At 34.9% G+C, this 14,463-nt stretch overlaps 2 protein-coding genes across 2 annotated transcripts; both read left to right on the top strand.

Annotated features, from left to right (window-relative positions):
• Positions 1 to 3,366: 3,366 nt before the first annotated feature.
• On the top strand, positions 3,367 to 4,749 carry LOC130445846 (craniofacial development protein 2-like). Its single transcript, XM_056781731.1, has one exon. It carries the CDS (start codon positions 3,367 to 3,369, stop codon positions 4,747 to 4,749), a length of 1,383 nt encoding a protein of 460 aa, XP_056637709.1.
• Positions 4,750 to 4,967: 218 nt separating this feature from the next.
• On the top strand, positions 4,968 to 6,986 carry LOC130445845 (craniofacial development protein 2-like). The gene has a single exon (XM_056781730.1). It carries the CDS (start codon positions 4,968 to 4,970, stop codon positions 6,984 to 6,986), a length of 2,019 nt encoding a protein of 672 aa, XP_056637708.1.
• The last annotated feature ends 7,477 nt before the right edge of the window (positions 6,987 to 14,463 follow it).

The raw sequence follows: 14,463 nt of genomic DNA, 5'->3' as shown, positions 1-14,463 counted from the left end.
TGTCCACCTAAGGGCAATGGCGTAGGTGACATATATATATATATATATATATATATATATATATATATATATATATATATATATATATATATATATATATATATATATATATATATTCCAAACCCCACCAAATAAAAACAATTTTTATTTTTTTGGTTTCGGGAACCTCAACTACCTGTTACTGATTTTTTTCTCGACTTTTTTCGGACTATAACTTAGAAAGTGACAATGTTGCGCATGATATACAAAGTGAGCATGACTGTAGTTTTGAAATAGAGCATTTGAATTCTAGCTCTATCGTAAAATGCTAAAGATCCCATGGACTGGGCAATGGCGTAGGTGACACCTCCCCCTTTAGAAGGAAGCTTCTGGAAGCTGGATCCCATCTTCTGTTGCCTGCGGGTGATTCTTACTTGTCCTTCCTGAATGTTTCCTCTTATACAAAATCCACAAGAAGGCCAATATCAATGCTATATAAAGAAGAATAGTCCAAATACTGGGAATGTGAAAATTAGTGTTATCCGTGAATATTGGCGTTACCAGTTGATTTGGAATATCCTTTAATTTTAATTTTTTTAAATCAATCCTCATTGGAGAAACGTGTAATTGATTTAATTTCAAATTTAATTCATTTATTACAAAAGGTTGTCCAAACGTTTTTTGTTGAAATATTAACTCTTGGTTCCTAAATATAATTTTACATGCTGAATTTTCTATTAAATAAATGCCTTTAAGAGTTCTCACTTCAGTTTCTTGCTTACATTTTATGATTAATTTTTCTTCTACGGGAAATATTGCCAAAAATTGATTTATCTCCGGAATAATTTCAATGTGATTCTCAATTATTTCAATTTTTGTATATTGACAATATGTAGAATTTCCTGCTAGCAATATGTTCTCTTCGCATCCATAATTATTATTGTCTTGCAAATGGTTATGACATTGAAATATATTGCCGCGAGTACAAATGTCATTTAGAGGTTTAATGACATTATTTGATTTAAGTAAAAACTTTGAATTAGGTATTAATGTTACGTATTCTGATTCAATTTCTGTAGGTATAGGTAACATATAAAAAAGATTAAATAAAATATCATAGTTAATGGGTATCGATAAAAAATATTGAATTTGATTATTTTCTACTTTACAAACTACGTCTATGACGGCTTCAAATTCTAAAATATTTTTATGTTTTAATTCAAAGGGTAATTCCGCTTGGTAGTAATAATGCACGTAACATTTAAAAATGGTTTTATTGGTTTTCTATCATATTTGCATAACTGGCAAACTTCACATTTGTTTATATAAGTTTGTATAGATGCTCTTTGATTTGGCCAGTAATACAAAGTTTTTAATTGATTTTCAGTTTCATCTAGTCCTCTATGATTAGTCTTACCCTCGAGATAATTTTGAATCACTTCTTTAATTTCATTTAAGGAAACATCTATTAATTTTTTATTACATTTAACAAAGTCAATTTGAGAATCTTGAAAGTGATTTTGTAGAACGACACTGAATTTTTCATAAATTGGGCCTTCGAAATAAATAAAATATTTAGTTTTTGGTACTATGTATTCTTTTACGAAATTAATGACATCTTGCTCAAAATTGTTTTTAGATAATTGCACAACAATTCTTTGTTTATTTTCATATAGTTTCATAATAGTAGGTACGGCTGGTTCGAAATTTACTTCCGAAAATATTAATTGATTTTTACCAACATTTATCGCTGAATCTGAAATTGGTATACCAATTACAGGATTTTCCTCATTTGTATGAACAGTTATATCTTCGTCGTCATTCTCATTATTATTACTTTCGTTATCTGTTTCAACTATTAGCGATACATTATCGTCGGGAGTTGATGAGAGTTTTTTATTACATTTGTCCATATAAACTAGTAATTTTTTAGAACATTGAGGTTCTTGTAATTCAGTTTCATTGATATTTATTTGAATTCGGGATAAACAATCGCTATTGGTATTTAAAGCACCCTTTTTGTATACAATATCATAATCATATTCCTCAAGTTTCAAGCGCCATCTAACAAGTTTTGAACTTGGATCTTTAAGTGAGAATAACCACTGGAGTGGTTTATGATCGGTAACTATTGTAAATTTTGTGCCAAAAAGATAGGGGCGGAAGTATTTGGTTGCCCAAACTATGGCAAGAAGTTCTTTCTCGATTACAGAATAGTTGCATTCTGAATCATTTAGGGTTCTGCTGGCGTAAGCCACAGGTAAATCAGAGCCTATTTTGACTTGACTTAAAACAGCACCTAAAGCATAATTGCTGGCATCTGTGGTAAGGTTAAATGGTTTTGTAAAATCTGGATATTGAAGTATTGGTTCATTCATCAACAGATTTTTACACATTTCAAAGCATTCGACGTAATCTGAATCGTTTACATTAATAATTGCATCTTTTTTCAGTCTAATAGTTAATGGTTTAGTTAATTTTGAAAAATCTTTTATAAATTTTCGGTAATATCCTAGGAGTCCAAGGAAACCTTTTAATTGTTTTGAATTTTTTGGTATTGGAAATTTTTGAATTGCTAAAATTTTATCTGGGTTCAGTTTTACACCTTCTGGCGTGACAATATGTCCCAGATATTCTACTTCTTTTCGCAAGAATTCGCATTTATCAATTTGTAATTTAAAATTAGATTCTCTTAATCTATTGAATACTTCTTTTAAATTTGTGATGTGTTCTTGTAAACTGGTACTGAACACAATTATATCATCAAGGTACACCAAACATTTTTCGTTCTGTATACCCATTAGGATATTGTCCATGACCCTTTGAAAGGTTGCAGGAGCTCCTTTCAGACCCATAGGCATGCGCACATATTCATAGTGCCCGTTTTCTACATTAAAGGCTGTTTTCGGAATATCCTCCTCAGCCATTTCGATCTGATGGAAACCAGAAGCGAGATCTAATGTTGTAAAATATTGACAACGTCCAAGCTTATCTAGTAACGTTGTAATATCTGGTAATGGATATCGATCTCCAATTGTGATCTCATTCAGTTTTCGATAGTCAACAACGAGTCGAAACTTCGGCTTTTGAGAAGCATCTAGCTTCTTTGGGACTATCCAAATGTTGCTAGACCATGGAGAATTGGATGGTCTAATAATATTATTACTTAACATTTTTCGTATTTGATTTTGAATTTCCGTTCGGTGAATCTCAGGATACCTGTATGATCCGCCTGGTGTGTTTCGGTGTGGTGGATTGAGTAGCCCGCTGGACACAACTGCCGGTCCCAAGCCCGGGTAAAGGAGGAGGGTCAAGTCGATAGGCCAGCCCCCTATCACTTGGAAAAAACTTCTTTTGGCTAAAAATCCGAAAACTAGGCCTCGGAATATGGATGATCAAAATGGAAAACGACAATGGCAACGAAAACGGACTATGATTTGTGGAACATGGAATATACAGGGAATTAGAACGAAGGTAGATGACATTTTACAAGAAATTAAAAAACATAAACTGGACTTTATTGCTCTCTCTGAAACAAAGAAAAAAGGACAAGGTACACAAACACTCGGGGAATATATCCACATATACAGCGGCGTTAACAAAGAAGAACATGCAAAAAGGGGTATATCGCTCCTTATACATGAGAAGTATAAGAAGAACGTCTCCAGCTGGGAAGCAATAAGCGATAGAACAATAAAAGTTAATGTCAATTTAAAAGGCTGCAAAATAACAATAATTGCTACTTATGGACCTAATGAAGACGCACGGGTAGATGAAAAAGAAAAGTATTATGAAACGCTAAATGAGCTAATATCTCAGACAGGTAACGATCGAGAAATCATAATACTGGGAGACCTAAATGCTAGAACTGGCAAAGAAACGAAGCATGAGATAATAGGGCCCTACGGTGAAAATACCAGGAATGATAATGGCTCCAGGTTGATAGATGTCTGTCAACATAACTTACTAAGAATAATGAATGGGTATTTTAAACATAAGGAAATACACACATATACATGGACGCAAATAACTAGAAATCTAAGATCAATAATCGACTATCTTATAATGAAACAAAAAACGAAGATAAAAGTGCACAATGTCAGAGTATATCGATCCGCAGAATGTGGAAGTGACCATCATCTGATAAAAGCTAAGTTAATAATGCCAATAATCAAAGACAACAAACAAAAGAATCAACTGCAAAACAGTAAAGATTTAACAGATATAGATATACCAAACTATAATATAGAAAGCCTTATGAACGAGAGCACAAAATTATTATACCAACAAAGACTGGACCAAAACCTCCCACAGGAGTACGAACAAGAACCAACAGACAATCTTACCAAAGTAGTAATTGACAGCATACACAAAGCAGCCAAAGAAGCCTTAGGATATAAAGAAATGAAAAAGAGAACACGAAATTATTGGTGGACTGAACAACTGCAAAATTTAAAAGAACAAAAACAACGATTGTATCATACCTGGCTAAGCACTAAAAAAGCAGAACATAAGGAACAATATAGTGAAGCTGTATCAAAATTTAAAACCGCTGCGATAGAGGCCAAAAACCTCAGCTGGGAAAATAAATGCAAGGAATTGGATACCTATTTAGGAGGACGCCAATCCAGGGAATCGTGGAGTTATATACATAATGTTAGATCTGGCAGAAAAGAAAATATCCCAATAGGCACCATATCACCAAATAAATGGCAAGACTATTACCGCTCATTACTCAGAGAACCTCTCGGGAGAGCCTGTAACTCCTAGAGAGCGCGTCCCCGGGTGGCGGATAGGGGAATGCTTCCCAGATATGGGTGGTAGGGCGGAAATCAAATACGCCCCGTGGACCAACAGGAAAAATCTGCAGCGTCTGACCCAGAGTGGGCGGCTGCAAACAGCGACGGCTCCCCAGGTTAGGGGCGGCTGAACCTACACTCACCAAGACGTCTGGCCAACGTGGTGTTTTATGGCTAAACCCCTCTCATATGAAGACATACCAAAAACAATGGCCCCCAGTGCCCAGCGGCTCGAACGACCCTGGCCAAGGTAGCGGTCAGACCAGTCGTAGAGCAGGGGGTGCTAAGAATCCCTGGGTAAAACAAGGCTGCCAACTTCACATTGCAACTTATAACGCTAGGTCAATTGGAAATGAGGAAAGGTTAACGGAACTACAGTACGAACTGGACAGAATAAACTGGGATATTCTGGGAATATCAGAAACAAGGAGAAGAGGTGAAGAATCCATTAGACTAAGATCAGGACATATCCTATTCTACAAAGGAAGAGAAGATAATAGTTTGGGTGGTGTGGGTTTTCTTATCAACAAACGAATCTCCCCAAATCTTCAAATACTTAAAACCATATCAGATAGAGTAATATACATAACACTTAAGATTAACTCCAATATAACAATTAAAGTCGTTCAAATCTATGCCCCAACAAGTAGTCATGAGGACGAAGAGATCGAGGTGCTGTATGATGAAATCACACAGAGCCTAACAGAAAATAAGACAAGATACACGCTGATAATAGGAGACTTCAACGCAAGAATAGGAGAGCAGTGTAATAGCTCACAGTATGTTGGACAATTTGGACTGGGGAAACGAAATGAAAGAGGGACGATGCTTGCAAATTTCCTGGAAAAAGAACAACTATACATAATGAATACGTTTTTCAAAAAAAGACCTCACAAAAAATGGACCTGGGCCAGCCCGGATGGAATTACAAAAAACGAAATAGACTACGTGCTGACACCAAATAAACATATCGTCCAAGAAGTTGACGTTCTTAATTCCTTTAATACGGGCAGCGACCACAGATTAGTCCGGTGCAGGATCGTATTAAACACAAAATTGGAAAGAGCAAAAAAATTCAACAGCACGCAATACCGTATAGATCCTGATACAATAAGAGACAACAAGTCAATATATAGCAAAAGATTGACAGAACGACTAACAAAGGAAACAACATCATCACACGAGAGCTTGGACGAAACAAACAATAGACTGGTAAAAGAACTGAAAGAAACAACTACAAGTTTAGTATCATCAAAAACTAAAAGAATAGAAAAGTTTACAACACAAACCAAACAGCTACTGGAAAGAAGGAGAGAGCTCATTAAAGACAACAAAAGGAATACAGTAGAGTATGCCGAACTAAACAAAACAGCAAGGAAAATGGCCAAGCAGGACATACGAAAGTATCAAGAAAATCGAATAGAGGAGTTGATACAGCAAAACAGAGGTCTGAACATCTTTAAAAAAGAAAACGCACATAAAAAAGAAATGATCAAATTGAGAGACGGACAAGGTAACATAACAGAAGATCGAAGAGAGATACTCAAGGTAACAGAGAAGTTCTACACAGGTCTGTACGAGTCCAAAATAGACAATGAGTATGTTAGAAAAGCAAACAGTGACCATAAAAACAGGATATGTAACGTTGGCTCCGAGGATCTACCTGAGATTGAAGAGGAAGAAATTGTAAAAGCTTTAAATCAACTAAAAAACGGAAAGGCGGCAGGTGACGATAACATCATACCGGAAATGTTGAAGGAAGGTGGAAGCCTACTGATAAGAGAGCTTAAATCATTATTTAATACATGCCTAACCGAGGGAAGAATACCACAGGATTGGAACACCGCGATAGTCATACTGATATATAAGAAAGGTGATCCAAGCAACCTAGAAAACTATAGACCAATCAGCCTGCTATCACAGATCTACAAGCTTTTTATGAGAATAATAGCAAACCGCCTTGAATTCAAACTCGACGCATACCAACTCTATGAGCAGGCGGGCTTCAGAAAAGGCATGAGTACAATAGAACATCTCCACACCGTAAGGACACTGAACGAAAAAGTAACGGAATATAACATCCCATTATGGATTGCCTTCATAGATTTTAGAAAGGCCTTCGACACAGTTGAATTTTGGGCAATTATCAGGTCAATGAAAAATGCAAGAATAGACCAACGATATATTGACATTATATACAGACACTAAACGACAACTCAAAAATGAAAGTAAGGCTATATGAAGACACTGAGGAAATCATAATTAAAAGAGGCGTTAGACAAGGAGACATTGTGTCACCCAAATTGTTTACACTGGTGCTAGAAGACGTTTTTAAGAGCCTACATTGGGAAGACAGAGGAATTGATATATCGGGAGAAAAACTAAGTAACCTAAGATTTGCCGATGACATTGCCATTTTTGCCCCAAACAGTGAAGAATTAGAATACATGCTTATAGAACTACAACAAGAAGCAAGAAAAGTAGGCCTAGAAATGAACATTTCTAAAACCAAATTCATGACAAACCAACGGACAAACAAAGAGAGTATAAATGTGCGAGGACAACAGATAAAGAAAGTGAACTCTTATATCTACCTAGGTCAAGAATTAACATTGGGTAAAACCAATCAAGAACTTGAAATTAACCACAGAATACATCTAGGATGGGCGGCCTACGGGAAGATGCGACACGTCTTCAACTCCAACCTACCCCTCAAACTAAAAACCAAGGTTTACATGGAATGCATTCTCCCAGTAACAACCTACGGATGTGAAACATGGGTCCTAACAAAGAAAATCTTGAATAAATTAAAGGTACATCAAAGATCAATAGAACGGAAAATGATAGGAATAACGCTTAAAGATCATAAAACCAATGAGTGGATAAGAAATAGAACCAAAATCGAGGACATAGTGAGGCGAATAGGTAGTCTTAAATGGAACTGGGCCGGACATGTTGCTCGAAATAACACCAACTGGAGCGGAAAAATAACAAGATGGAGACCTTGGGGGGAGAAAAGAAGCACCGGCAGACCACAACAAAGATGGTATGATGATATCAAGAGAACAGCCGGACTTAACTGGTACCAAGTGGCACAGAACAGGGAAAACTGGAAAAATATGAGAGAGGCCTATATCCAAAGGATAGAAAACGGCTAGAAGAGAGACTCAGAGAACAGAGATCTGAATATAGTAACATGCCGGCTGAAGACATACGGATTACAGGTGAACCAATAAAAATCAACGTAGAAAAAACAAAGAAAGCTATAACACTACTTAAAAATGGGCGCGCTCCTGGTCCAGAGGGAATACCTGCAGAATTAATAAAAGCAGGAACAAATAGGCTGTTTAATATCCTAACAGAAATTATCAATAGACATCTAAATGGAGAACCAATACCGCAAACGTGGAAAGAAGGATGGATCACGTCCATATACAAGAAAGGAAATAAGGAAGACTGCAATAATTATAGGGGCATTACAGTGACTAGTACGCTCAGTAGGTTATACGGAAAAATAATAAAGGAGATCATTTGTGAAGAATATCACCCATACGAATCCGAGGAACAAAACGGCTTCAGAGCAGGTCGATCGACGATAGATAGTATTTTCTGTCTATCACAAATAATCGAAAAGAGAACCGTAAGATCACAAGAAGTGCACCTACTATTGGTAGACTTGAAGAAAGCGTATGACACAGTACCTGTCTCAAAATTATGGGAGGTTCTGGAAAGAACGAGCATAAATACCACTCTAATAAAGGCTATAAAAGAACTATACAGAGACACAACAGCAAAAATAAAAATAGGTAACAAGGTGACAGACGGCTTCAAAACAACCAAAGGCTTGCGACAAGGGTGTTGTTTATCCCCAACTCTGTTCAACATATACATAGATGAAGCCCTAAGAGTTTGGAAAAAAAATGTAAAGGAATGGGACTAACTATTGGGGAGAGCACCTTGTATACACTGCACTATGCCGATGACCAGGTAGTGGTAGCACAGGAAAAAGAAGATCTGGAGTACATGTCTAGAAAACTTATAGAAGAATACCAAAAGTGGGGTCTACAGGTTAGCACGGAGAAGACACAATACATATGTATAGGATCAGAAGATTCACCTGGGAATTTAGATCTAGAGGGAAAAATAATTAAAAACTGTAAGGAATGCATATACCTAGGTGTAAAACTAACAACAACAGGACGAAACGAGGAAACAATTAGGGACAGAATAACCAAAGGAAGAAAAGTAATAAGAGCCCTGAACTCAGTGCTGTGGCAAAAGAATATTAGACCAGAAACAAAAAAGAGAATATACAACGCCATTTTACAACCAATAATTACATATAGCTCCGAGGTTTGGCAACTTACAGAAAAGCAAAAAAATAACTTAAATGCAGTGGAAATGGATTTCTGGAGGAGAGCAGCAAGAATATCTAGAACGGAACATATAAGAAACGAGGAAATAAGAAGACAATTGAAAGTAGAAAGAACTTTAGTAGAAGATATAGAAAAGAAACAGTTGATTTGGTACGGACACGTTAAGAGAATGGGAAGAGAACGACTACCAAGAATAATATTAGAATGGACCCCCAAAGAAAAAAGAAAGAGGGGAAGACCACCTAGAACATGGCTACAAGGAATCACTAGAGCAATGTCCGAAAGGAACCTAGCAGTCGACGACTGGCAAGATAGACAGGCCTGGAGATTAGGAACCCAAAGGCGTATAACGCTATAAAAGGGGATATATATATATATAGGTATTTCATTAGAAGTTTTAATGTGATGTTTTATTTTTCTTGTGAAGGTGAGCTGATTTCCTTCAACATGAAAAATATCACTATACTCTTGAATTAATTTTAATACAGATTTTTTCTCTTCGGAATTCATGTGTTCAGTTCTAACTTTCGAAACATCAAATTTAACATTTTCACAATAAATTTCATTAAAATTTGGGTTGAGGGTTTGTTCGTATTCATCGAATGTCTCAACACTAATAGAAGGGCTTAAATCTACTCGAAAGTTGGATTCTGAAGGATTTAAAATTGTACATAAAGCTATATTATTTTCAACTTTTGTTAAACATTCAGGGATTTCTAATTTCCCAATTCGTTTATATGGTATAATTACATTACCATTTTTTACATTTTCAATATTTAATTTAATTACTTGTTTACAACGTGGAGGCACTACTATACAATTCGTGGATCCAGTTTTAATGTCAAAGTAATTCAATTTAATTTGACTATAAGGAGTCATAAGCAAATTATTATTTAAATCGATAATTGCATTAAGTATTTTTAAATTATCCAATCCTAACAAACAATCAAAATGATCGTGAAATTTGAAAACGCAATATTCTAAATTGAGCGGTTTTCTATAATTAAACATTTTAGGGATTGGTATGAGTGTGCAGAAATTTTGTTGACTGCTACCAAAGGCAGATTTTACATGAAAGGGTTTTTTGACATAAGATTTTTTGAAATATTTCTCAGCAACTGCTGGTGTCACAAAGGATCTTGTGCTACCAGTATCAATTAAATCCTTAAGATTTTGTTCTGGAAAAATTATATAGGGTAACACGCTTTCTGAATTATTTAAGTTTAACAATTCGATAATGTTTGGTTTGGTTCCGAGGCTGGTGTCATTAGTGTAATCAGAATCGTCTATATTATGGAGTTCTTCCGAGATAAAATTTCTAGGTTGATTCGGATTGTGTTGGAACCTATTTTGATAATTTTGAGGGGGTCTAGATGTATTTCTTGTAGACTCATTGGAGTTGGATTTGGAAATCTTTGGTTCTGATTGGGTTTAAAGACGTTTTGACCATTATTAGAAAAGTTTGAATTATTCCTATTAGAAGGAGTGTAAGAAGTTGAAGGACGATTTTGCGGGTTTGATGCGGAATTTCGATTAGTATATTGATAATTCGGAATAGAATTTTGCCTAGGAGGTGGCTGCCTATATGCCACATTATTTTGGAAATTGGTTTTATTTTTATGTGAATTATTTTGCGTATTCAAGGGTGAAAAAACATTTTTCGGATGATTATTCTGGGTCATATAAACTTGAAAATCATTTGTAAGAACATTTAAAGCAATATTCAAATTTTCTGGATTTTTCGTACGCATTAATGTGCCTAAAGGTTCTTTTAAACCGCGTAGCAATACTCTGAGAGCCAAATTTTTAAAGTAATTACCCAAAATTAAATGTTCACTAACATTAGAATGTGTCGTGAGATAAGAAATTTGAAGATTTAATAAATGTTGAATTCTATTATAAAATTCGAAAGGCGTTTCATTACCTTGTTTCATTTCTGAAAGTTCTATACTTAAAGTGTAAATATCTCTTTTGTCAGCATAAGTATTAAGAAGTGCATCTTTTAGATTTTCCCAAGTTCTTATCGTTCAAGAAGAAATGTTTATGGCTGCTTCACCTTTTATTTTTGCTAAAATGCTGGACATCAAATATTCATTTTGAAAATCCCCTACATCCACAGTATTATAAAACTTACTTACTAATTTCTCTGAAATTTCTATAAACCTAGGAAGTAATGCATTGTTTCCATCAAATTCGGGTATCATATCAAGATACTCCTTTTTTAAAATAGGTAATTGTGGAGTAGCCATTTTATTAAAATTGTTCGTAGAAAAAAGTTTTGGTGATGCTAAGTTAAATTTTATTTTAGTATTAACAGAGTTTGAACCTGAATTTGAGTTATTTGAATCAGAATCGTCAGATGTGTCAAGTAAATAATTAATATTTCCTCTATATGACATTAAAAACACTTACAGCAATAGAATGAAGATCCTTTCCATTGGCTCGGACTGCACAGGAACAACCAATATCCTCTTGATTCTTCCGGTTTCTAGCACAACACAGATCTTCTAGTTGAGTTACTCAGTTCGCCCAACTAAGAGTTCCAATAATTAAACTTTATTTGTTCGAATAGTCAACAAATCGTAGAAACGAACCGAATGTTATATGCTTTAACTTCCGATTGACTATCCTACTGACTGCGCCACTTAACTTTTAATTTACTGGAACCGTGTTTTTAAAAACTAACTTTATTTCTAACATAAATTCTACCAACAACTTCAATTACAAGACTGATATTTTTTATTACAAACGTGAATTAAATAATCTTTTGGTAAACACAAGCTAAGCAATTCTACAATAAAATAAGTTCTTAATCAGCACAATATACTGTCCACCTAAGGGCAATGGCGTAGGTGACATATATATATATATATATATATATATTTTCCAAACCCCACCAAATAAAAACAATTTTTATTTTTTTGGTTTCGGGAACCTCAACTACCTGTTACTGATTTTTTTCTCGACTTTTTTCGGACTATAACTTAGAAAGTGACAATGTTGCGCATGATATACAAAGTGAGAGCATGACTGTAGTTCTGAAATAGAGCATTTGAATTCTAGCTCTATCGTAAAATGCTAAAGATCCCATGGACTGCAAGAACAACAAATGCAGAAGTGCTAACCAGAATAGGCCGAGAACTATCACTGATAAGGACCATAAAACAAAGGAAAACAGCGTAATTAAGTCACATACTGAGAGGAGACAAGTATACTCTTCTGCAAACAATTATGCAAGGCAAGGTAGATGGTAGACGGGGTGTCGAGAAAAAGAAGAAGTCGTGGCTAAGGAATGTGAGAGACTGGACGAATATGAGTGTGCTGGAATTGTTTCACATAGAAAAAGATAGAGAAGCATTTAAATTAGTAGTCGCCAACCTCCGTTAGGAGAAGGCAAGGAAAGAAGATTATTTGACTACTAAACTAAAGAGTAAGGAATTGGCCCTTTGTCCCTATTTAAGCTACTATTATATCTAAAAATTTCAATGCTCTCAAATGCGTCCAATAATTTATTATTGGATACATTTTCTAACAATTTTACATTATTAATATTTATTATTGTGACTGGCAGCATGATTGGCAATACATGATTTTCCGGTCTGTCCATATTTCAAATGAGCTATGTGTTTATTAAACAGGATAATAACGGATCTCATAGTCTGTCCAATATACTTTAGGTCACAATCACCACAACTTATTTCATATATACCACTCTTTTCCAAATTTGGTATTTTATCCTTAGGATTACCTAACAATTGTTTTAATATGTTGTTGGATTTATAAACCAGTTTTAAATCCACTCTGCTAAATATTACTTCCAATCCTCTCGTGAAAAGAGGACTGAAAGGTATCAAAGCAAATTTTTCTTGTATTTTACTTTGGGTTTGGAAAAAAGTGGTTTCACATAGATTTCTTAAACCTATGACGATTGATTAACCTACTTACAATTCTTTTTTCATAACCGTTAAGTATAGCTATATCCTCAATGAAGGACTTTTCCTTATTGTATCTCACGATGATGAGTGGAAAGTGGATTAACCGATATACCAGAAAATGGATACTGGCCATTTTATGTTGGATACAATGGAAAGAATCAGCGGGGATGTACCTGCACGTAGCGGTGTTTTACCTAAATACATCAATTTCCAACCTATTACTATTCCTAATTACTAAAGTATCTAAAAATGGTAACTGTCCATTATTCTCCATTTCATAGGTGAACTGAACCGCTACGTGCAGGTACATCCCCGCTGATTCTTTTCATTGTATCCAAAATAAAATGGCCAGAATTGTAAATAGGTTAATCAATCGTCATAGGTTTAAGAAATCTCTATGTGAAACCACTTTTTTCCAAACCCAAAGTGTAATATAAGAAAAATTTGCTTTGATACCTTTCAGTCCTCTTTACACGAGATTGGATGTTGGTTGCATTTGAGAGCATTGAAATTGCTAGATGTAAGAGTAGCTTAAATAGGGACAAAGGGCCAATTCCTTACAGCTTTCTCTTTACTTTAGTAGTCAAATAATAAATATGAATATTTTTTCAATCATGCGGCACGGGTTGACTGAAATCCATTTAATTTGTCATTTTTTGAGGTTAAGTGATAATTATTCTGTTAATCAGTGGTTACGTGCAATATTTCGATTTTGATGTTGACTTTCGCGTTATGGAAGAGATAATTAAAAAGTTTGATACTACGTGTAAATTTATAAGTTGTGTCAGTAAGAAGAAGAATGAATATGAAGTAGTTTTGCGAACCAAAGTAAATTCTCCAGACTACAATGGAAAGTGTATGCAGTGGATAAGCGAGTTTTCGGCTGCTACAAACACGCAATGGATTTCACAAAATTATACAAACTTGGAGAGGCTTCAATAAAGAAAGGAATTTGGTTGTCATCACCACAAAAAAAAATAAAGGTCGCAAAAACGAAAACACAAGGGAGCGAATAAAAAAGTGCCCCGCAAAAATCATATACAAAGTTAAAAAACAAATAGATTTACTATATACAGAGACCCTCTTTTGAAAGAAAACTTGAATGGAGTAATTGAGGTAGGTACATATTGTAAAAAAAATATTTTCCTACGATCACATACGAAAATGAAAAAATCCGCACTCCATGAGAATGCTGTAAATATCACACGCCTGCGGAAAGTGAAAAGCACATATTGTTTGGAAAGTACTTCTACCTGTGCTTTTTTCCGCTGCGTATGAAGAGTTAAGTTTTTTTAAAAACCAAAGAATGCCAATTTTGTCATTTGTGCATGCATGATCGTAGGAAAAATAATAGTGTACATTCGTTTGAAAGTG

This window comes from Diorhabda sublineata, chromosome 6, assembly GCF_026230105.1.
Source record: "Diorhabda sublineata isolate icDioSubl1.1 chromosome 6, icDioSubl1.1, whole genome shotgun sequence".
NCBI lineage: Eukaryota > Metazoa > Arthropoda > Insecta > Coleoptera > Chrysomelidae > Diorhabda > Diorhabda sublineata.
This window is presented reverse-complemented; position numbering and strand designations above follow the sequence as displayed.

What these genes read in the sequence shown, in the direction of transcription:
- LOC130445846 (XM_056781731.1), top strand. Translation starts at nt 3,367, where the DNA reads ATGGATGATCAAAATGGAAAACGACAATGGCAACGAAAACGGACTATG.
- LOC130445845 (XM_056781730.1), top strand. Translation starts at nt 4,968, where the DNA reads ATGAAGACATACCAAAAACAATGGCCCCCAGTGCCCAGCGGCTCGAAC.